This window comes from Tachypleus tridentatus, chromosome 2, assembly GCF_004210375.1.
Source record: "Tachypleus tridentatus isolate NWPU-2018 chromosome 2, ASM421037v1, whole genome shotgun sequence".
Lineage (NCBI taxonomy): Eukaryota > Metazoa > Arthropoda > Merostomata > Xiphosura > Limulidae > Tachypleus > Tachypleus tridentatus.
The window spans coordinates 134,949,148-134,975,766 of NC_134826.1; the positions used below are offsets into that span (position 1 = coordinate 134,949,148).

Consider the following 26,619-nt stretch of genomic DNA (forward strand, 5'->3'; position numbering starts at 1 on the left):
CTTCAATCTCTTTAAAGAAAGGGGAACCCATCTAATACTGTAACTGTGGTGAATAGTTGTCTTTTTACGGGTGCATTAAATCATAATAGTTTCCAAAATAATGTCTAATAAGAATCATATCTGAAGAACTGAATCTTCCCAGGTATAACACATAAAAATACTTAACGACAGAGTATTAACATTTCGCTAAATACATCAAAACAAACTATTCATAACATTTAGCTAAATACATTAAAACAAACAATTCATAACATTTAGCTGAATACATTAAAACAAACTATTCATAACATTGAGCTAAATACATTAAAACAAACTATTCATAACATTTAGCAAAATACATTAAAACAAACTATGCATAACATTTAGCTAAATACATTAAAACAAACTATTCATAACATTTAGCTGAATGCATTAAAACAACCTATTCATAACATTTAGCTAAATACATTAAAACAAACTATTCATAACATTGAGCTGAATACATTAAAACAAACTATTCATAACATTTAGCTGAATACATTAAAACAAACTATTCATAACATTTAGCTAAATACATTAAAACAAACTATTCATAACATTTAGCTAAATACATTAAAACAAACTATTCATAACATTTAGCTGAATACATTAAAACAAACTATTCATAACATTCAGCTGAATACATTAAAACAAACTATTCATAACATTGAGCTAAATACATTAAAACAAACTATTCATAACATTTAGCTAAATACATTAAAACAAACTATTCATAACATTTAGCTAAATACATTAAAACAAACTATTCATAACATTTAGCTAAATACATTAAAACAAACTATTCATAACATTTAGCTAAATACATTAAAACAAACTATTCATAACATTTAGCAAAATACATTAAAACAAACTATTCATAACATTGAGCTGAATACATTAAAACAAACTATTCATAACATTTAGCAAAATACATTAAAACAAACTATTCATAACATTGAGCTGAATACATTAAAACAAACTATTCATAACATTTAGCTAAATACATTAAAACAAACTATTCATAACATTTAGCTAAATACATTAAAACAAACTATTCATAACATTTAGCTAAATACATTAAAACAAACTATTCATAACATTTCGCAAAATACATTAAAACAAACTATTCATAACATTTAGCTAAATACATTAAAACAAACTATTCATAACATTTAGCTAAATACATTAAAACAAACTATTCATAACATTTAGCTAAATACATTAAAACAAACTATTCATAACATTTAGCTAAATACATTAAAACAAACTATTCATAACATTTAGCAAAATACATTAAAACAAACTATTCATAACATTGAGCTGAATACATTAAAACAAACTATTCATAACATTTAGCAAAATACATTAAAACAAACTATTCATAACATTGAGCTGAATACATTAAAACAAACTATTCATAACATTTAGCTAAATACATTAAAACAAACTATTCATAACATTTAGCTAAATACATTAAAACAAACTATTCATAACGTTGAGCTGAATATATTAAAACAAACTATTCATAACATTTAGCTAAATACATTAAAACAAACTATTCATAACATTTAGCTGAATACATTAAAACAAACTATTCATAACATTGAGCTAAATACATTAAAACAAACTATTCGTAACATTGAGCTGAATACATTAAAACAAACTATTCATAACATTTAGCTAAATACATTAAAACAAACTATTCGTAACATTTAGCTAAATACATTAAAACAAACTATTCATAACATTGAGCTAAATACATTAAAACAAACTATTCGTAACATTGAGCTAAATACATTAAAACAAACTATTCATAACATTTAGCTAAATACATTAAAACAAACTATTCATAACATTTAGCTAAATACATTAAAACAAACTATTCATAACATTTAGCTAAATACATTAAAACAAACTATTCATAACATTTCGCAAAATACATTAAAACAAACTATTCATAACATTGAGCTGAATACATTAAAACAAACTATTCATAACATTTAGCAAAATACATTAAAACAAACTATTCATAACATTGAGCTGAATACATTAAAACAAACTATTCATAACATTTAGCTAAATACATTAAAACAAACTATTCATAACATTTAGCTAAATACATTAAAACAAACTATTCATAACGTTGAGCTGAATATATTAAAACAAACTATTCATAACATTTAGCTAAATACATTAAAACAAACTATTCATAACATTTAGCTGAATACATTAAAACAAACTATTCATAACATTGAGCTAAATACATTAAAACAAAGTATTCGTAACATTGAGCTGAATACATTAAAACAAACTATTCATAACATTTAGCTAAATACATTAAAACAAACTATTCGTAACATTTAGCTAAATACATTAAAACAAACTATTCATAACATTGAGCTAAATACATTAAAACAAACTATTCGTAACATTGAGCTAAATACATTAAAACAAACTATTCATAACATTTAGCTAAATACATTAAAACAAACTATTCATAACATTTAGCTAAATACATTAAAACAAACTATTCATAACATTTAGATAAATACATTAAAACAAACTATTTATATACAAATACAGTGTTGAGCGACTTGAAGGACGACCTTATATTTGATTACTCTCAACAATATGCAATATCTCAACAGTAAAACTGTTATTATTATATTTTTAGCAAAATGAAATTAATTAAACGTACAACAAACAACAATTAATTTTAAGACCATAAACTGGTAATCAAGTAACTTTCTTCATATTAGTACGGTGCTATTCTTCCTAGCCCGACATAGCCAGGTGGTTAAGGCACTCGAATGTTAATCTGAGGGTCGCGGGTTTGGATCCCCGTCGCACCGAATATGCTCTCCGTGGGAGCGTTATAATATGGCGATCAATCCCACTATTCGTTCGTACAAGAGTAGCCCAAGAGTTGGCGGTAGGTGGCGATGACTAGCTTCCTTCAGTCTAGTTTTACACTGCTAAATTAGGGACGACTAGTGGAAATCGTCCTCATGTAGTTTTGAGTAGTACATTACAATGTTCCTCCTTATTCTTTCTCAAGTAACGACAAAGTTCCTTTTACCTTAGATAGTCGGACGTGGACTGTTGATTAGCGTGCTTAGTTTGAGCATCTTAGAGTTCATGGTTCGAACCATGAGGGCGGAGGAATGTTATAGAAGTGACCGTATAATTCGCTATACTTTCAGAATAGCCCAAGAGTTAGCGGTTGATTAGTTAGCTGTTTTCCTTCAAATGTATCATATTGAAACTTCTGGACGGCTATACGTAGTTTGTCCTTTGTGTAGAATTTCACAAAAAATTTGAATCATTTGTCGTGTATTTAAAATCACCAATCTCGAAATAGTAGAGCTTGATTGTAAAATTCGAACCAATCTAGTAATAGTATAGTTTGTCTGTAAAATTCGAACCGGTCTCATAATAATAAAGCTTCATTGTTCAAAATATTTTTGTAATGCATGGCCGGAGTCAGTCTCTTCTAATAATACAAATGTTGAAAACATACCACACTTCTATACTATGAAACCACGTTTCACTGAGCTGATGGACATAGACAATAGTCGGGAATCTTTTTCCACCTTCTCTTAACTCTGAAGATTTATAATTTTGACCCCTCTATAACCTAAGCTTTATTTTCACTAGAAAGGCTTAAGTATTTGGTTTTTGTTAAATACTTCTTTCCTGTGCCCCACCCTATACTCCTGCTTTAATAATGACGAAAGAAAGTAAATGAATCATCGTTTCTCTAATAGTATCTCGAAGGTGTTTGTTTGAGATGTTGCAGGATTTCTTACTGTCGTTTAACAGTGTCTCTTAAGATACTGAACATCAAACATATTAAGCTTTATGAAACGCCCACTTCTCAAAAGAGTTTTACGGTGCCATTGAGAAATGTTGACAGCTTCACGCTTTTTGTAGTTTGAACTTCTAGTTTTCGTTACTTCAACGAATGAGTTATTTAACTCTTTTATTACCCCGCGGTGTTTGAGCCCCGTCTTTCCTAGCAGATTGGTTACAGAATGATTATGGGGTCAAATGGAAGTAATCTCTGAAATCAGACTCGTCCAGCTCGATTTACTTCAGCAGTTACCTACAAACTAAGCGACTCATGCATGTCCAGCTCAATTTACTTCAGCAGTTACCTACAAACTAAGCGACTCATGCATGTCCAGCTCGATTTACTTCAGCAGTTACCTACAAACTAAGCGACTCATGCATGTCCAGCTCAATTTACTTCAGCAGTTACCTACAAACTAAGCGACTCATGCATGTCCAGCTCGATTTACTTCAGCAGTTACCTACAAACTAAGCGACTCATGCATGTCCAGCTCGATTTACTTCAGCAGCTACCTACAAACTAAGCGACTCATGCATGTACAGCTCGATTTACTTCAGCAGTTATCTACAAACTAAGCGACTCATGCATGTCCAGCTCAATTTACTTCAGCAGTTACCTACAAACTAAGCGACTCATGCATGTCCAGCTCGATTTACTTCAGCAGTTACCTACAAACTAAGCGACTCGTGCATGTCCAGCTCGATTTACTTCAGCAGTTACCTACAAACTAAGCGACTCGTGCATGTCCAGCTCGATTTACTTCAGCAGCTACCTACAAACTAAGCGACTCATGCATGTCCAGCTCGATTTACTTCAGCAGTTACCTACAAACTAAGCGACTCATGCATGTCCAGCTCGATTTACTTCAGCAGTTACCTACAAACTAAGCGACTCATGCATGTCCAGCTCGATTTACTTCAGCAGTTACCTACAAACTAAGCGACTCATGCATGTCCAGCTCGATTTACTTCAGCAGTTACCTACAAACTAAGCGACTCATGCATGTCCAGCTCGATTTACTTCAGCAGTTACCTACAAACTAAGCGACTCATGCATGTCCAGCTCGATTTACTTCAGCAGTTACCTACAAACTAAGCGACTCATGCATGTCCAGCTCGATTTACTTCAGCAGTTACCTACAAACTAAGCGACTCATGCATGTCCAGCTCGATTTACTTCAGCAGTTACCTACAAACTAAACGACTCATGCATGTCCAGCTCGATTTACTTCAGCAGTTACCTACAAACTAAGCGACTCATGCATGTCCAGCTCGATTTACTTCAGCAGTTACCTACAAACTAAGCGACTTACGCATATCCACCTGGTTCTACTTCAGCAGCTACCTAAAGACTTGGAGGCTAAGATATATTACATCTTATAAATATAGTATCGTAATTATGTGTTCATAAAACACAGAGTTAACATGAGGTATTGGAAGCAAATGTCGAGCTAGTAAACCACCTTACACACAAAGTTGCCCGTGTTGTAAAATGTTGTATTGTTTAATTAGAATCGATTTGCTCTCGTATTTTTTACGTATATGTAATTATATATACTGAAAGAGAAAGCAAAAATAGAGTCGCACACGTATGACAAACAAGCGAAATTAGGTACTAACTATGTTGCGTGGATGATAAAAATGTATCTTAGTGAAAAGGGTATCTGAAGAGGTAGGATCAATTCTTTCAATTACAAAGTTAGCGTTGTTACTTGTAAGCCTAACCAACAAGTGGCACTATATTTTTTTTCAGACCTAGTTGACAGTGTTTTTATACGAAGGCTGATAGAATATTTATAATTTCATAAATAATTTTACTTCATAATACAGTTACCTTATCTTCATATCATAGAGAAAAACTTTTATTAACAAGATATATAGCATTATATTCTGTCCTATTAACTTCATTGATGCGAGGTGTTAATTTATAGTAATATTAACATTTCACATGCGCACACACGAATGTAACAAACGTGACCTACATTAAAAATACTGAATAAAAACCCCAAGAACATGTGATTGTTTCATGGAACGTCGCTTTTTCACAGTAAAGATCCTGTGACGTGTTCACCAACCGTTCGAGGTTCGACTGTCCAGAATACCGCTAAAGAATGGAGTATTCAGAGCAGCGATCGACTGTTGTGACAATCAGAAGAGCTTCCACGAGCTTGCTGCCAGATCGACGTGTATCAAACAAGTGACAACCAGTCAGTCAGAGCTGACCAATATCCGTGATCGAACTACAAGCAAAACACTCTCTCTAATCTCTCCATCGATCACCTTTGACCTCTGCAAGCTCGTCAGTTTTGATATATATATATATATCAGCCGAGAGTAAAAAGTTGCTACTAGCTTTGCGAAAGAGTCGTTATTAATAGAGCGCAAAGTTTACTTTGTTCTATATTAAAAATACGGCGAGGTCTATGGGTTCCATTAAAAATTCTCAAATTAGTCACATAATTTCAGTTTGGTGTACGTAGAATCAAGCCGTACAGGAGACTTTGTGGTGTATACCATTTATCCAGTTCGAGAGAAATATAAATCCAGAAGTTAAATCTACTTTCCTGCTTCCAAATCTGTTAAATCTTACATGAACCAAAAATACATAATTTTTTTATCATTCCGTATGTATTCCAATACAAACTCGTGGTTGTCTTTTGTCGCAAACAGTAAATCAAACATATTAGATGCAAGGGAAATAATATAATACGTATGAACATAAACCTACTCCTTGTTATAACACTTATATGTTCTATTGTTTTCAGCTGCTTTTTAAGTGGATTGGTTCAATTTAATCATTTCTAGTGAGTATATATATATATATTTTTTTTTCCCCAAGTTCGTATGAATGCGCCTTTATATGTGCTTGAAATTGCATGACTAAACCACCGTGTAGTTTAGAAAACCAAGTGTTAGGACAAAACTTAGAAATCGACTGATTAAAGCTAACATTCACGGAATACAAATCGTTGAATAGAGTCGGACAAGCTTGAAAACAGAGAACGCCCCGTTCAATTTGAAACACCGCACATTTTCAGTCCAATCACCCGGTATAGTCGTAACGGACTGTTTAGACGTGGTAGAACAACGTGTTTACCCAGTATTGACTTAATATTAAAAGTATACCTAATCAATCTTACACATCTAGCACTGAACAGTGATGAAACAAACAACAGACTGTGTTAGTATGATATAATGGAGAAAATGTGAAAGTTGTAGGCAATAATGTTTTGCTCGTGCAGCACATAAAACTCCTGAGTTATACGTCAGAAGTTGTCTCGAGACTTATTTCGGAAAATGGCGGTTCATGGTAAAATTTTAACAAAGGCAGTTTTCAAACAACTCAATCTAACGGAAAACAAACAAATTCCTGGCGAAACTTGATTAACGAACCAATGAAAAAGAAGGAGAAACAAACTTGCAATAAATTTAGATCAAATATTCAATGTAGCTTTTGATTTAAAAACGTAAAAGGAAATCAGACAATACAACAAAAACCAATATCGTTCCAAGAAAACATTAAAAATTATATTATTTATTCACAATATTTCATAAAAAAAACTGCATAAGAAAATATCGAAACAAATGGTTCGAGATGTGAAAATTAAAAACAAACAAACTGCTTAGCGTATCTTAACAATACAACCAAAATTAAAAAAAAAAAAAAAACAGGTCTCGAAAGTTACAAAACATAGACAAACTGACCGGCGCTCAAATTTTAGTATGTTGTCGTTAGTTTCGAACTTGAACTAGTCCAATATTTTTTCTACATATTTACTTGTATTTCAGATTCTTTGGGCTTTATTAGAAGACAAAATTAATACACAACTAAAACAATGAGTATGAACTGGGGCGTTACTTTAGGAAGAATACTGAAATAGCAAATAGGACTCACTGGGGGTGTGCCCGTCTCCTGCCCTTAGTAGCTCCTGCCCTCTGGTGTTCATTGCGACTCTGATACTCTGCAATGAGACAAGAGAGCCTGACTGAGCTCGCTCACTCAAGTTCAACCAATTAAATTGCATCTTTAAATTAAATTGTTATAATACTCAGCGCGTTTAGAAAAGTTTCCAACATGTTTTCGTCTTATCACTGAGGGAAGGAATGTAAAAGAAGAAAAGAGAAAAGATAAAAAACAAATTACAGTTTTAACGGCTTAACAAAACTACAGCAAAATCAGTTTAAGTTTCTTAACGTCTTAGGCACGAAACTACCACATTTGAGAAAAACTTTAGTCTGTGTTGAACAGAATAACAAATAATAAGAAAATTCTATTTAATTTATAAAGATGTTATTTACAATTCAAGTGTTCATGTTTTGTAATTAGAATTATTTTCTACTAAGAAAAAACGACTTCAGCTAACTAAGCAGAGGTACTAAATAGTGAAACATCAAAATGGAATGGGCATCTTTAATCTCCAAACTCTGATTAAATAGACCGTTCCCTGCTATGGTTTCATTACTCAATATTGACGTCCTCATATTGCACAGCTTTTCTCTACATGAGATGTTATATAAGTGTGGGTGTGATTCTAGTGAGGTGTTTTAATTAAAGAACAAAATCTTATTGAGTATACACATATGTGTACGTGTTCTAAGTTCACCAAGTTGGAATTATCACGCTAAAACAAGCCGTGTAGGGTTAAACGGTTGAAATTTGAAATAATAATTCGTTATTTAACGAAATGTCATATAAACTTGATAATTATTCCATTAGTTTAATAGTTTAACTATGATCTTATCTCTCTAATTAATAACAATCTGACCACTACCTAAATACTAACTAATTCTAGTATCAATTTTGAGATTAATTTTAAGCTTGTCTCTTTCAATAATAATAAGTTATTGTCTGACTAAAACGTATACAAACTAGCTAATTCTCTGACTAATTTCGAGAATAATTCTGACTTTGTCTCTACAAACTACATAATTCTAACATTAATTTCAATATTAACTTCGACTTTGTTTTTTTCTTTTCTTCTCCGTATTAAATGACTGGCTATATGTATTGTTTTGTTCATATCTAAATCTTTCGAACATTTACTGTATTTTGAGAATAGTGGACATAAAAAGGATTACATTTGGATATTAACACCAATAAAACTATTGGTATCTGATGGAGTTGGTGTGACGTCATTATCTACGTCATAAACAGATTGCGTTTTGAGTTCATCACAACGAGCCAACTCCAAAATTTTGAACCTTGCAATTTAGAATTTTGGAAATATCAAAACCGATTCCTTTTATCGTTTTGGCATTTACCACTGGAATCGATTTGGTATTTACCACTGGAATCGTTTTGGTATTTACCACTGGAATCGTTTTGGCATTTACCACTGGAATCGTTTTGGTATTTATCACTGGAATCGTTTTGGCATTTACAACTGGAATCGTTTTGGCATTTACCACTGGAATCGTTTTGGTATTTACCACTGGAATCGTTTTGGCATTTACCACTGGAATCGTTTTGGTATTTGCCACTGGAATCGTTTTGGCATTTACCACTGGAATCGTTTTGGTATTTACCACTGGAATCGTTTTGGTATTTGCCACTGGAATCGTTTTGGTATTTACCACTGGAATCGTTTTGGTATTTACCACTGGAATCGTTTTGGTATTTACCACTGGAATCGTTTTGGCATTTACCACTGGAATCGTTTTGGTATTTATCACTGGAATCGTTTTGGCATTTACAACTGGAATCGTTTTGGCATTTACCACTGGAATCGTTTTGTATTTACCACTGGAATCGTTTTGGCATTTACCACTGGAATCGTTTTGGTATTTGCCACTGGAATCGTTTTGGTATTTACCACTGGAATCGTTTTGACATTTATCACTGGAATCGTTTTGGCATTTACCACTGGAATCGTTTTGGTATTTACCACTGGAATCGTTTTGGCATTTACCACTGGAATCGTTTTGGTATTTGCCACTGGAATCGTTTTGGTATTTACCACTGGAATCGTTTTGACATTTATCACTGAAATCGTTTTGGCATTTACCACTGGAATCGTTTTGGTATTTACCACTGGAATCGTTTTGGCATTTACCACTGGAATCGTTTTTGTATTTACTACTGGAAACATACCGAATAAAATGTATTGATCAAGATATTGCAAAAAATAGAGAACTATTCTTCTCTAGACCACAACTTTGTATCGCTTTTAACAACAGATTAAACTTTGTAACAATTACCCAGTATTGAAGAGCACCTACTTCGCTTCCTTATCCACCAATTGGGAGGAGGACTTGATCTCCCTGGTGGATCCACAGCGTAGGTATCCAATTAAGTAGCTTTACGCTAAAACGTAGGCTTCTCTTCCATAAACAAATTTAACTGTATAGATATAGCAATAAAGCAGGGATAATTCACCAGTGAAACTTTAAATTGGGTCAGTATTTTAACACCTAATAATCCTGTACATCAACACCACTTTCAGAACAGCAACTCACACCGTGAGGAATTAACGAGGCACTATACTCCTTTTAACACCATAACTTAGACATAAGAAATATCAAATTCAAAACTCAAATTGTGTAGGTTCAAACATTTTTGAATATTTCAAAATCAAATCTTTGTTAACAAACCCAATTTTTCAAACTAAGCAACCTTAGAAACGCTTCTGTACCTAAGAAGGTTTTAATGTCAAAGAAATTTAAAACTCAGAGAAAGAAGGACTTACGAACACATATCAATAAACCAAAGAACTAAAGTGAAGATCCTACTAACACTATAGATTACGTGGAGAAATAAGCCTAGAGAAAGATGAAAAAAAACTTGGTAGTATTTGATATTCAGTTACCGAATCAAATTCATTGTACTAAAAACGAAAACATTCGTAAAGAATGATGAATGACCTGAATGCTTAGAAATAGAATAAAATATCAGGTGTCAAAAAATCAGCATAGGTTACCAAATAGAAAATCATTCATGTTTTAACATGAGCGTGTATGTCACATGTCACTTCATTCTTTCAGCATAAACTGATAGATAAAAATATCTGTTATCTCTTAACATACATAAACGGACTAGAAAACCATGTTTTAATATCTGAACATAACGCAACAGTTAAAAATATATGGCACGAGATACCTTTTCAGAATGGTGAGCAAAATAATACATTTATTATCTGTTAACATATGTTAACAAATTGACATGTCACTATTGGCATGTGGTGCCACCTTATTCTGAAGATAAGAGCAACATTTTAAGTTTTTTGAACACTCTGGGACAGAAGATACAGTTTTGTGACTGACGCTTTAACAGCCTACTTTTATATATTCAAGAAAAAAATATGCACCACAAGAAGTGGTTCTTTGAAGTAAACAAACATATAGCTTGTAAAGCTGAATCCATGCACTAACCCTTCCCAAATAATAAATATATTATATTCAGAGCAGGGTTGTGAGTACCTTGACGTGCCATAACTTAGGAAAATCCTTCATTTCAATATCAGCTGAACGTTTATCTCAAAATCAGTTGTATTTCATAAACAATGCTGAAAAATTTAAACTTATCTTTTCAATGGTTTCTTTTGTTTTTAACAACTCGGGTTCAGATCTTTCTAAAATCGACACGAATCTTAACAAACTTTGGAACATATTTTTCAGTTGTTTTTTTATACTTGGGTTAGATACACAAAACCTGAGTTGGTTGAATATTTTACACTTAACTATAGATAAAAAGATAGGACTAACTGGCGCATTCCATTATCGAAAAAGAGTCCAAAATATTCTGTGATATGGACGATATGATTTTATACATGCCGGACAGGAAGAAAAGGGTATTGTTTGAGTTTGACTTGGAGAGCAAGGGATAAACCAGATTCGGACTTATGACTGTGATAATTTAAAGTTCTAATTATAACCAGAGCTGACAAATGTGGTCGTATCAGCTAACCACTAGAGAGAGAGAGAGAGACTCGTGAGGCATAGCAACTCAGCAGTAGCAGGACACTGATAAAATATTCACGTTAGAAGATCAGAGTGTTTTAATTTGAACACCGACTATTACTAGATCGCAAAGTATAAACTTTCACCCTCATGTTATTGATTTGTTTATGTACTTTTCACCACTGGTAGGATCTACATATTATATTAATTAATTAAATTATGTTCTTGTCTGATAAGGCAAACTGTGTAAAAAAAAATTGACTTCGAAAAACTGGGAAAAACTACGTAGAGAACCCCAGCAATAACTAGTTAGATTCATTTCATTAATGACAGAATGTTTGTTTACGTTTTGTATGTAATTCTTGTGTTTTTTAAGAATTCTTTAATTAACAAATTCGTGGATCCACAAGCAATACGGTGCATAAATATCCACAAAAATATGTTACAAAAACAGGTTTATTCCATATTGACTCCTATTGGTGGTGGTTCGAGGGTTAACTTTGTTGATGTTCATTCAATAACTGTGGATCACTCGTACATAGTACTAGGTTACAAACTTATGAACTACCATGATGACTTAACCTTAAAATAACAGCGATAATAACAATAATAAAACACTTGACCTTAAAACACTCTTTAACAACTTTCCCTTTGTGAGATATCACTGCATTATTTTCGTTTAATAGAATTTGCTGTACATATATGGATAGTATAAAATAAAGGTCATACTTTAACGTAAAACATTTTATCTTGGTACTTTTATTGAAAACGTGTTCTTTTTGCACGAGAATCTACAAGATCTGACAATGTTTTGGATTCGGTTTTCATTGGTCGTTTCTTATTTCAAAAAAAGAAAAAAAGGGAATTTTAACTCTAGGAGATGCTTCATGAGATGTAGGAGACTCGATGTAAAACATGACTATTCTCACTGATCCAACTCGTGCTTTCACTAGAGAACGAAACACAACAACATACACTTAATTAATTTCACACAGTGGAGAGTGAAACACAACAACATACACTTAATTAATTTCACACAGTGGAGAGTGAAACACAACAACATACACTTAATTAATTTCACACAGTGGAGAATGAAACACAACAACATACACTTAATTAATTTCACACAGTGGAGAGTGAAACACAACAACATACACTTAATTAATTTCACACAGTGGAGAGTGAAACACAACAACATACACTTAATTAATTTCACACAGTGGAGGTGAAACACAACAACATACACTTAATTAATTTCACACAGTGGAGAGTGAAACACAACAACATACACTTAATTAATTTCACACAGTGGAGAGTGAAACACAACAACATACACTTAATTAATTTCACACAGTGGAGAGTGAAACACAACAACATACACTTAATTAATTTCACACAGTGGAGAGTGAAACACAACAACATACACTTAATTAATTTCACACAGTGGAGAGTGAAACACAACAACATACACTTAATTAATTTCACACAGTGGAGAGTGAAACACAACAACATACACTTAATTAATTTCACACAGTGGAGAGTGAAACATTGGTCTTTTCCAGAACTCGTCAGGTCGAAGTTTGGAGATTTTTATCATCAAAAGGCCTGTAATATTAGTGGTTCTGGACGTTCGTGTATTGCCCTAGAATTTGAATGTTGTAGACAATTAAAAGACAAAGTTATTAGTACGAGACTTTTTCTTGTTGACAAAATGACTTTACATGTTTGGTAATGACGTAAGTTGTTGATTATGTTAGATTTATTCACGAATTCAGTATACAACCCTGTAGTGCTTCAGCGGTAATTCTAAATCCTTCGAGCACTAAACACTGGGCTTCGATACCCGTGATGGGTGCAGTACAGAAAGGCTATTGTGTAGCTCTGCGTTAACAACAAACAAATTTAGCACCGTCAGCAGTAGCTTTGATCGTTTCGGTTTAGTTGTCCGAATCTTTAGGCTTACTGAGCTGAAATACCCGTTGTTTGCAGTCACAATAAATGGATCGATGATATGAAAGTTGACCATCTTTTAAAAAAATTCCAAATCTTTCATAGTTTTTAATCTTGACTAAATTTGCGAATGAAAGTTTAGGCTACATGAATCAGGTTACCATGGAAATGAAATCAAAATAGTAGAATATTGTTTTGGGGCTTCTATTTTTATTCTGACGGTGATTTACAGTGGAAGGTTTTTTTTAGTTATTTTACGTCATTCTAAAACGAAGTTTGACATACTAGTAGCTGATTCGTAAACGGAAAGATACGACCAGAGAATGTTCAATCATAACAATAGAAAGGACTGCTCCCGATCAGTTCACCAATAATAAACATCCAGAGAATAAGCCACATAATATAAAATTCTGTACTGCTCAAGTCACTAAGGAAAGTTTTTAGCGAGGAAAAAGTAAAAAGAATGATCCACCTGTCTTCAGCTTAGGAAACAAAATACAAAATATTCACTCGAACATTTGGTAATCCATTAAATTGTAAAATCAACTGTATGTCCAGTATAACATGAAAACTCTTGGTAATTTATTACATTATAAATCAACAGAATGTTCTAGTATAATGTGAAAATATTTGGTAATTGATTACATTATAAGATCAACAGAATGTTCTAGTGTAACGTGAAAACACTTGGTAACTGATTACATTATAAAATCAACAGAATTTTTTAGTATAACATGAAAACACTTGGTAATTGATTACATTATAAATCAACAGAATGTTCTAGTATAATGTGAAAATATTTGGTAATTGATTACATTATAAAATCAACAGAATGTTCTAGTATAATGTGAAAATATTTGGTAATTGATTACATTATAAAATCAACAGAATGTTCTAGTATAATGTGAAAACACTTGGTAATTGATTACATTATAAAATCAACAGAATGTTCTAGTATAATGTGAAAATATTTGGTAATTGATTACATTATAAAATCAACAGAATGTTCTAGTATAATGTGAAAACACTTGGTAATAGATTACATTATAAAATCAACAGAATGTTCTAGTATAATGTGAAAACACTTGGTAATTGATTACATTATAAAATCAACAGAATGTTCTAGTATAATGTGAAAACACTTGGTAATTGATTACATTATAAAATCAACAGAATGTTCTAGTATAATGTGAAAACACTTGGTAATTGATTACATTATAAATCAACAGCATGAGTTTAATGCATTTGTTTATTTTATCTTCCAAGCAATATTGACGAGCAGTTAATTCGGCGAACTACAGAGGGTGTAACGAATCAAGGAAAAGTTTGGACCTCTAGGTAATTCTTTCTTTTTCTTTGAAGATCTTGGGATTGACCGTCAGATAATAACGCCCAAACAGCGTTGTTCTCACTGTTAAACAACTGTTACATTTAACACGTCGCACCAAACATGTTCGCCCTTTCAGTCGTGGCTATAGTGTGCGGTTAATCCCACTATTCGTTGGTAAAAGTGCAGCCCAAGAGTTGGCGGTGGGTGGTAATGACTAACTACCTTTCCTCTCGTCTTACTCTGCTAAATTAGGAACGGGTAGCGCAGATAGCCCTCGTGTAGTTTTGTGCGAAATTCAAAACAAACCAATCTGTTACATTTAAATTTAAAAGAACATGTAACGAGCTCCTTGTCTGTTTCGTTTTATATTTTCTGAAAATCTCAGAAAAACTTTACCAACAGTATTAATTATAGCGGTACGTCTGAAAGTTGGTGAAGTGCTTGAAATTGACAAGACTTAATATTTATAATAAAAATTACGTAAACTGAATATCTCTCCCTCCGTCTATTTATCTTAATTAGTTTATTTGAAATTTGAATTCAGAGGTGTGTAATAAAAACAACTTTCCAGTTGATATGTTTTGGTAGTTGATTCGAAATTCGAAAAGAACATGTTAAGAGAAACGTAAAAGAACAAGGAAACAAGGAGTAGGAGATGATGAATCTTACCTGTACTTTTAAATCTGAGTAAGAGATGATAAGGCCTAATTATACTTTTGAAACTGAGTAAGAGATGATAAGGCCTGATTATACTTTTAAATCTGAGTAAGAGATGATAAGGCCTAATTATACTTTTGAAACTGAGTAAGAGATGATAAGGCCTAATTATACTTTTGAAACTGAGTAAGAGATGATAAGGCCTAATTATACTTTTAAATCTGAGTAAAAGATGATAAGGCCTAATTATACTTTTGAAACTGAATAAGAGATGATAAGGCCTAATTATACTTTTGAAACTGAGTAAGAGATGATAAGGCCTAATTATACTTTTGAAACTGAGTAAAAGATGATAAGGCCTAATTATACTTTTGAAACTGAGTAAAAGATGATAAGGCCTAATTATACTTTTAAATCTGAGTAAAAGATGATAAGGCCTAATTATACTTTTGAAACTGAATAAGAGATGATAAGGCCTAATTATACTTTTGAAACTGAGTAAGAGATGATAAGGCCTAATTATACTTTTGAAACTGAGTAAGAGATGATAAGGCCTAATTATACTTTTAAATCTGAGTAAAAGATGATAAGGTCTAATTATACTTTTGAAACTGAGTAAGAGATGATAAGGCCTAATTATACTTTTGAAACTGAGTAAGAGATGATAAGGCCTAATTATACTTTTAAATCTGAATAAGAGATGATAAGGCCTAATTATACTTTTGAAACTGAGTAAGAGATGATAAGGCCTAATTATACTTTTGAAACTGAGTAAGAGATGATAAGGCCTAATTATACTTTTAAATCTGAGTAAGAGATGATAAGGCCTAATTATACTTTTGAAACTGAGTAAGAGATGATAAGTTCTAGTTTTCAGTTTAAGAGCTTGAGTAAAATGTTGTTTAATTCAAAATATAATGTTATCTAGCTCTATGTTAAATAGTTTATTTGTTTGTTTTAGAGCAAAGCCACACTAGACTATCAGTTGTGTTCACCACGGGGGGATCAAACCCCGGATGCTAGCTTTATAAGTCTGTAAACTTACTGCTGTCCCACCAGAGCATTATATATGTTACAATAACAAATAATAGAGGTAACTTATGATAGGAATGGTTTGGTTTGAATTTTGCACAAAGCTACCAGAGGGCTATCTGCGCTAGCCGTCCCTAATTTAGCAGTGTAAGACTAGAGGGAAGGCAGTTAGTCATCACCACCCACCGCCAACTTTCGGGCTACTCTTTTGTCAACGAATAGTGGGATTGACCGTCACGTTATAATTCCCTACGGCTGATAGGGCGAGCATGTTTGGTGTGATGGCGATTCGAACACGCGATCCTCGGATTACGAGTCGAGTGCCTTATACCACTTGGCCATGCCAGGCCGTGATAAAAATGACCTTTCGTTTAATTTCAACATATTCATTATGCTTATGCATGAGATATTTGACCACCTACTATCAGAAAACTGTTCCACCTGTGATGCACGAGAATAACAAACTACACCTGCGGACAGCGTGTAAGAGTGCGTTTTGTATCCAGTAACTTTGAATAAATAAGACAGTAAAATGTTATTTATATGTAATTGAAATTTAACTAAGTACATAAGTATTATTGTAAAGTTCTGTTTCGCTGTATTCCTAGCTTGTAAACTGAGATTGTTTAAAATTGAGATGTTTCTTTCCGACATTTTCTCTTCACTCGCACGTGCCTTGCAGAGAATCCCTTAATTCTTCGCACTAATTAATCACTTCACATTCCCATTGTTAATCCCGTTCTCACACAGCATATGCGCTTGAACAGATGAGCACTAATTTACTCTTTCTATCACATTCTAATACTGTGTTGCTTCGCCTGTGCCAGTTTCAATCCATGCCACGATAATGAGAATTTCTCCCCAACTCTGACTTCCACTATCAGCAAAGAGAGAGAGAGATTTAGCCGGCTCCAGTACCAGCTGTGGCCTGGTACCGGACAAATGACCCTTCCACTAGCTACTTAGTGACGTCGGCCTCCAAAGCTGCTTTTGCTGCCAGTGGTACAACCGTTTTGTATACTATGTGCAGCAGAGCGATCAGGTGATGCCTGTTCCATCAATCTTCACTGTTAGACTTACACATATTCAGCAAGAGCCACTACATTCACCAGTTTGTATGGGGGGCCGTGCCAACAACAGCATGGTTTTACAATCACTGATCTTATTTTGATTGGGCAAAGCTTCTGGCACCAAATGGTCAAGGGGAATTCTGACCGTGCCAACACTCGGTCAGAAACTTGCAAAAAAAACACAAAAACGTAACTGTATACGACCAGCTGCGAACCATTGTCCATGCCATTAGTTCAGTCTACGTTACACTAATGTCCACATTTGGGTGCTTAGACAAAAAAACACCTACTAATATTCACCCTTGGACACTCGTTTCCGAAGACAGGTTAATAACGAAGTGTCACGATGTTTCAGATAAAACTGTTTCGCTAAACCTACTGTGGGAAATTATTCGATTGGTTAATAGTTTCTGCGGTCGTTAAGGAAGATTTCAGTCGATTAGCAACGTATACAACAGTTTAAATGTGCCGTTAACATAAAGGAACTAGAAACTCGAAAGTCAGTTTAAGATCTCTCGAGGTCTAGCTTTTAGTATTAGTTGACGAAATGAAACTGATTAGAATTCTTTGATATTAGTTCTGTGAGTAGAAGAAACCCCCAAATTCATTACTACGTCTTTATAAATCTCGACAAAACCCGTGCTGGGTGAAACATAACACTTGGATGTTTACTGTGAAACATACTTACGTTAATAATAAACAAACTAAGCACTAATTCAAACTACTGAAAAAAAATGTACCCCCAGAATTTCAAAAGTACAATAAATCGCGTCGTATTTTAGTTCTATCAAAGTGCGTTGTTTATACATGGAAAAGCTAGGAAATTGTATGTTATTGTGATAGTATTAATAAAATGTAAGACATATGTTTACTATAATCTACAGCAGAAGAAAGTAATAACTGAATAAAGTAATCATTTGATTATTTTCTTTGGAAATGAACCGAAAACTTGCAAAAATAAAATGTCCACATCTTTAGTTTTCGTGAAGAAAAGTCTTAGAATTATTCTAATGGTAAGTTAGTCCTAAGAGGCATTTGATAACATATATTTTACTTTCAACTTATTCTTAACGAATCACTGCCAGGAAACAAGGAGAGCTAATGTTTAAGGGCAAAGCTAGTCAGAGAAATTAAGTCGGATTATATTTTTAATATATCATATTTGTAAATATGAGGGCAGCTGTCCGTGGACTACTACTTTCAAGATCAAATAACACAAACTTTGAGATATTAATTATATATCTTTATATAAATGTTTTGGTTTGGTTTATTTTCGAATTTCGAGCGAAGCTACACGAGGGCTATCTGCGCTAGCCGTCCCTAATTTAGCAGTGTAAGACTAGAGGGAAGGCAGCTAGTCATCACCACCCACCGTTACCTGTTGGGCTACTCTTTTACCAACGAATAGTGGGATTGAATGAACATTATAATGCCCCCACGTCTAAGAAGGCGAGCGTGTTTGGTGTGACAGGGATTAGAACCCGCGACCCTCAGCTTAACCACCTGGCCATGCCGGGCCATATATATATATATATATATGTACCTTTGCCACAATAATAACACAAATATCAATCTATTACTTAAAGACAACAGTATCTTTATTTCAATAAAATAAAAGAAATGTTTGACTTCATTTTGTTGTGCATTACTTATTTGTTTCACCCTTCGATATCGCATGCACTGAACGGGTTATATTACCAAGTCAGAAACACCTAAATGACCAGGACAGAGACACCTATTATTTAAGCATAATTTTTAACTGCAGAAACAGCTACTTCTAACCAAGTGTAGGGATTGACTGTTACTCCTATAACGTAGCCACAGCTGAAAGTTCAGTTCGTGTTTGGAAGCGCAACGCTCGTATTCTCGATAGGCCTATCACTAGCTCACACATGAACACCAACTAAACATTTAATATGTTTTCACCTTTGCCTATGCATTAATTTTCACAATAATTCTATAAATATATGAATGCATCAATATTTTTATTAAGTTATACGATTAACAGGCGTTATTTTACACTGTACTTTCATTCTAAATGTATTAGTTGGTACCGAATAAATAATAAAAATAAAAAAAACGTGTTAATTTTTCAAATGCAATTTTTACCCATTAGAAAGTTTAGAACATTTGTAAGGGTCACTTGCTTTGTAAATGTACCATAATGTTTATTTATTTACTCGTTTTAACGGTAAAGGAATTTTTGCACCAATCAATGTGCGAGATCTTCTCCCAAATTAAAACATGATTAGCTACAAAATAACTAAGTCACACAGAAATTAATAACACGTTTGATCTTATACGAACCTAACTATTACATCATCAAAATTACAGTTATTCTTTCCTACCTGAAGCTACCTGTTAATGAGCAGACCACCACGTGATAAAAATATGAATAGAGTAAATACGTGATTTAAATAATTAAATAATAAGTAATTACTACAGAAATTAAAATATTAATATCACATTTAATTACCCGTAGTGGCTTAGCGGTAAGTATTCGGACTTATAATAGTAAAATCAGGTTTCCATACCCAGTTTAGATAGTCCATTAGTTCGTTTTGTGCTTAACTAAAAACAAACATATATATTCAATCATTTATTTAACTTGGACTATAATTCTTCTGCAATTCTGAGTGAAAACAATGACGTCACATCTTAGTAATAGGTAAATACACAATATTGTGTCATCCAAATTTTGTGTCACGTTTTTTTAATTGGGTAAAAAAGTGTATATAAAATTCATCGACTGTGTTCTAGCTTTCACTAAGACATGCCTCTGCTTAACGTTATCTCAAATAATAGTAAATTTAAAAAAAATTATACAGATATTTTATTAAATATACTTACGAACCACTTAAATATACTTGTAAGATTTTTATATCATGACATATATAGAGTCCCCTCCCCAGTGACACAGCAGCATGCTTGCGGACTTACAACGCTATAAACCGGGTTTCGATACCCGTAGTTGGAAGAGCACAGATAAGCCATTGTATAGCTTTCTGCTTAATTACAAACAACAAGAGGACCATGAAAGGACCCGGTCATGTGACTGTTTTGAAGCAAGAGGTTTTCAAATGTGGGGCAAAAATTAAAAAAAACAAAACAACATCAAACAAAACATTCGCACACAAAACGAGTATTATACAAGAATATTAGAATATGAATATCACATTTAATTGTCCTTAGGTGCTTATCGGTAAGTCTACATACTTTTAACTCTAACATTCTGGTTTCGATACTTGTGTACCTTTTCAATTTCACCGCTTGTGTTATTTAAATTATTGTGATACATTTTACTGGTTGTAATACTTTTAAAATATTCTATAATATAAAAACCTTGGACGAAGAGAAAAGATGAATTCATTATTATGTTAAACCAGAGGGAAAAAAATCGCTTCTTCGAGGACAGTAGTTATACAGAGCGGAAGACATATTTATTTAATAAGCTCGATATTTCTTTAAACTACAATACGTAATACTGATAGCATAAAAACTACATTTTACATACTTTTATCTTTAAGTCCTTAACCATTTTAAAGTAATTGTACGTTTACTTTCGAAAATATATCTTTCATATCTATATCTATATATATATATAACATCTTAGTCGTGGTTCCTATATATTTGGAGAAGACAGACACTAAAACACGTTAAAGGTTTTCGAGAGATTGAATTAAATAGTTTCTTATACTATTGTCACTATTCCTCCAACCGACGGATTCTCAACGTCACACTGTCATCTTTGATCACGTGATACAGTTATTGTGCTTTGCTGCTTCCAGCAATGGTGAATGTATCAAAACTGGTTTTAGCATGCCCGCTTTTCTGCTTTAGCTAGTTTTGAAGGTGTTTCACCTTACTCTCGATAGTAAGCTAGTGTTAGACATAACATAAACCAGCCCTGACGTTTCGACCAAAATCATAAAACGATGTGGTGAAATCACAGGCCAAATGCAGGAATTGGTATTCCATTAAATGTTAGCGTTGATGTAATAGACGATGCGGTTCCAGGTCTCGTTTTTTGATGAACTAAAAAGTTTTTTAAACATATTTCAAACAATAGAACAACTTTTCTTGTTAACATTGACCTAATAGGCACCAATTCTTTCTTTAGAACTCGTACGAGAAAGTGCAGAGTTATCACAAACATCTGATTGTAAACTCTCTACGTAATTTTGGTCTAATCTTCTACAAGCCTTTTTTATATGCCCGTCCGTATATTTTGTCCCGTGTAATTTAACTTTAATAAACAGAACCACAGAACTATTTTTTTTTATAAGAAGGTCTTGAAATATATATCTATCTACCGAATGAAAACAACAACTACAAAATGAATTTTCTTCCCACACATTTGCTCGTTTTTAATAACGTAAAATAAATAAGTCCTAAAATGCTAAATCAGTTTGGCAATTCTATTTGTTCGTGAGTTTCTTTCTTCATGTATCAACGGTACCGATTAACTGTAAGGTGTCTTCCTGCTACAAATATTAAATGCACTCCGACAACTGGAGCGTTGGTTAAATTTAAAGATTCTTTTTCGACAGATTATAAGACGAAAAAAACAACAACAACTTATGATTGGAACGGGAAATTTAGTTTCGGTTTTTCCCCGTGTTATTTATATTCGGTTCAACAAAGAGTGCATTTTTCTCATCAGCGTCGTTTGTAGCTATTTTTCAACAAATAATGCTACTTATATCTTATATTTTAAACTACAACTGCTTTGTGAGGATAAAATCTTTTTTTTTACTGATTTATACTTTAAATTTTTTACTTCGGAAGATGCAGCAACTTTTCATGTTTCCATTAGTGTGATTTAAACAGCGTTTTTGTTTTAAATTTAGTGTCTTTAAAAGTAAATAGTTTGGTGATTTTAATCGTGAAATAATTAATCTTACGTACACTCTGCCCGCTACTTCTTGACTGTGACATCATTAGAAAGACAGTTTTACGCTCAAGTATTAAAACTAATTATGCTTGAATAAAATAACAAGTATGTATTTGAGATCTTTATTACGATGTCCCCTTTATATTGTTATGCTACAAATTGTTACTATGTCTATAAACCAGGCCCGGCATGGCCTGGTGGTTAAGGTACTCGACTCGTAATCTGATGGTCGCGGGTTTGAATCAATGTGTTAATGATTTTAATAACTCGATTCTCGTGTTAACATGTGATCTCAATTTCAGGGCCCGGCATGGCCTGGTGTGTTACGACGTTCGACTCATAATCCGAGGGTCGCGGGTTGGAATCCCCGTCGCACCTAACATGCTCGCCCTTTCAGTCGTGGGGCGTTATAATGTCACGGGCAATCCCACTATTCGTTGGTAAAAGAGTAGCCCAAGAGTTGGCGGTGGGTGGTGATGACTACCTACCTTCCCTCTTTTCTTACACTGCTAAATTAGGGACGGCTAGCGCAGATAGCCCTCGAGTAGCTTTGCGCGAAATAAATACGTATTTTAATTTCAAATGTAAATTACTTTCCACATATTAAGAACTCTTGAAAAAAAAGACGAAACTTTTCAGTTTAACTTTACACTTGTTTATTTTTATTCATACTTTACATTTATATCTTCAATCACACTTACCTCTACACGTTCCCACTTTTTATTTTCCATTTGCACAGTTTATATATTTTAAATTTCCTTTTACATGTTTTAATAGGCACGATACCCGCCTCGCAACCTGTAGGTCGCGGAATCGAACCATGTCATGGAACATGCTCGTCTTTTCAATTGCATTATAAGAGTGACCAAACCAAACCGTTCAATTAGATATCTACCTTCCCTCAAGTTTATAAGCTGAAAGTTAAGGACGGCTTTCTTTAGTAACTGTCGAGAGTCTCTACGTGAAATCCACTAAAACAAATAAATAATATTTTCGGTCTCTATTCATACAATTTTAACCTGCAGTTTCCGTCTGTACATTTTTAAACACCAAATACGATATTTTATAGATTTAGTATGCATAAAGATTGAATAGATTAACTAAATCATTCACTTTAGATTTCACTTAACTAGGTATTCGTCCATCTAAAATGTAAAAATGTCCAGTGTGAAATAAAACCTACTATACTGCCAGTCGATATAATTGGTATTATACGGTTGGTTCTAAAAATATTGCTAATAACTAAAGCCAAATTAATTTTTATTTATTTCAGAGAAACAGCAATACATTAAGCTGTTCTCAGTAACAAAACTGTGTAGCGACTTTTAATCCATCTTGTATTAGCAGACCAGATAAATACTTCATAGAAATCTAACCAAACAAACCCAGCTCTATTCTGAAGCGACTAAAAAAATAGCGATTGCTCTATGTAATATGGTGTTCAGAAAACCACATTGAGCTGTTGATGGCTTATAAACCAATGAACAGGCATTTCCATGGCATTATAAGTTACAACTTCTTTTAACTACTGATGACATATCTCTATGACCATGACTTTTTATGACCCTTATGTCTTTTTCTTCCAAATCTATTTGTTTTTCACGGATCATACGTGGCAAACCTCTAGCTGTTTGTTTTCAAGTGAACAACTCAAAAAATAAAGAGACATAACTTCTTAAAAAAATATAACAGAGAGTTATAACCCAATAAAACTTCATAAAATACTTGTAACATTGATTCTAAGTTTCACACTTGTCATATTGTAACTATAATTTTCATTCATATAAGCCTTGACCTATCACACCAGAGAACGTTTTTTGTTTTAAATAGAGTGATATATAAATATATATATATGTGTGTGTGTATACATAAAATCATACTTATGAAGTTGTTAAACTTTTTTATAACTTTGAAGACAGTCCCCTATTTGTGGTCAATGAAAAATAGCCATAAAACGATTATAACAAACCGCTGTGTTCACCAGTTTTTAAAAACAGGCTGTTTAGTCTATGGGGAAAAAAAGTCTATTTTAAGGATTATTCAACGTTAGCTGTTCTTGCTATGCTATTTCCGCTTCACTATTGGGAGTGATAGCTTCTTTCAAGGCTCTAATGAGGCAAAATTAATTAAAACTGTACTGTGTGCACCTGTTCACTGGTGCTAGCGGGTAAAAACTTCGTGCCTTGCCTCCACGCGCCACAATTTTTTCATCCTTTTTGGAGCGCGCATGCCACACGCTTTTACATTAATTCACGTGCAGTATGAATTCTAATGAAAATTGCCCTCTAGGGCTAAACCAGTCGTGGTTGTCAGACTCAAGTTATTTGTATACCATTCGTACGGTTTTATTCTTTTATTCTGATTTGAAGTTAAATACTTAAGTAAAGACAGGCGGAAGTTAAAAGGACGTTGCTTTACTCACGAGCTACACGATTAATGACATATAATTCAGTTTCTTCGCTTTCATTTCTCTTCCGACATATAAATCAAGATTAAATAAACTTAGCAGTCGTCCTTTGAATACAAACCATGTTTTTAAATCAACATTTGAATACTTAAGAGTGGAATTTAGGGACACTAACACTTTCGAGTTAGTCTCTTACTAAGGCAACCAGCATTCGGTACTAACTATTTATCGGCTGTTTTGTTTAATTACCAGTATAGGTATGCACGAGATCTAGCTGGTGAGCCATTAACATAAATAATGTTGTTTTTTTCCTGTATACGACAAGGAACTGAAATAAACACTTGAAACGAAAGGATCGTTTTTCTACATGAGAAAATAAAAACAAAACAAGTAATTACAGAAGGGCGAGTGAATCACAACAGAAATTATATTTTCTACCTGAGTCGATTAGCTCCCCGTAACACGACTTGACAAGTGTGCCCCTGGGTGGTCTGTATCCTGAGTCCTCGTATGGGTTCAAATCTAAGATGGTAGGAGAACCCATAATTAGAACCCATTATTACAAAGGGTAACGGTTTGATTTTAACAGAACATTTGTTAATCTAAACACATCAGCATTCGAAATAGCATTTGAAAACAAAGATATAGATTTCTGTGGTGTTACTACTGGTTAATTGTCACTATTTATCACAGTTAAGCAAGTGTGGTTTAGGTTTTATTTTCGGTGCTACGTTTGTTGTTGTTTTTCAATCTGTAATGTGAACGTTACCCACAATTCAGACTGTGAATATGGGGTTACGTTATGGGGGAAATAAATTTTGGCTGTGATGCATAAACAGCAAACTTTGCTATTTCATTAACTTCTTTTGTCCGTAGATATCAAGTTATATGATGACTTCCCATAGTTGACAGCAAGTAATGTTTTAGAACTATCCAGTATAGACGATGCTAGAATGGATGCAGTTTATTAGAAATGTAATAGCGCGATCTAATGTGTTTATATGTTTATTACAACGTATAAACAACAGTCTTTTCAGTTAAGGATCTATTGAATAGATCGTACATGATCTAATTTAGATCAGAATGGGTTGATATTAATCCCATCCAACGTATTTAGAACAGGTAAGTACAACTTAGATGTCATAAAGATTTATTTCTCTGAGTTATGTCATTTAGGTTGGAGTAATTTCATCTAGGTGATTTTAGGATCGGTGATATTAAAATGAAAAAATCCGATGTAGTTAGGGTAACACAACACGCTTGAAATATTCTGAAGAAGTAAAATCTTAGTCGTGGTGGATTTCAAATCTACAATTCTATTTTCATCAAATGTTTTAATCAATTAAAAATACACCGTACAAGGAATACCACTATTCATGGTTTACACTCTGATAACTATAGACGATGGAATTTTCTAGCTTCACAGATCAGTGTGACACTGACAATAACTAGAATACAGGTCTTAGTTTTCACTTCTGAAAGTTTCTAACTTCACAGATCAGTGTGACACTGA

The 26,619-nt window shown here is 33.2% G+C and overlaps 1 protein-coding gene across 1 annotated transcript in view; it reads right to left on the reverse strand.

The window, feature by feature from the left end:
• The window catches only part of LOC143245612 (one cut domain family member 2-like), a 214,486-nt gene that overhangs the window by 33,646 nt on the left and 154,221 nt on the right, over nucleotides 1-26,619 (reverse strand). The window contains exon 3 of the mRNA XM_076491967.1: nucleotides 25,545-25,628. Within this exon, the coding sequence (XP_076348082.1) occupies nucleotides 25,545-25,628 (84 nt within the window). The remainder of the gene's footprint in view (nucleotides 1-25,544; nucleotides 25,629-26,619) is intronic.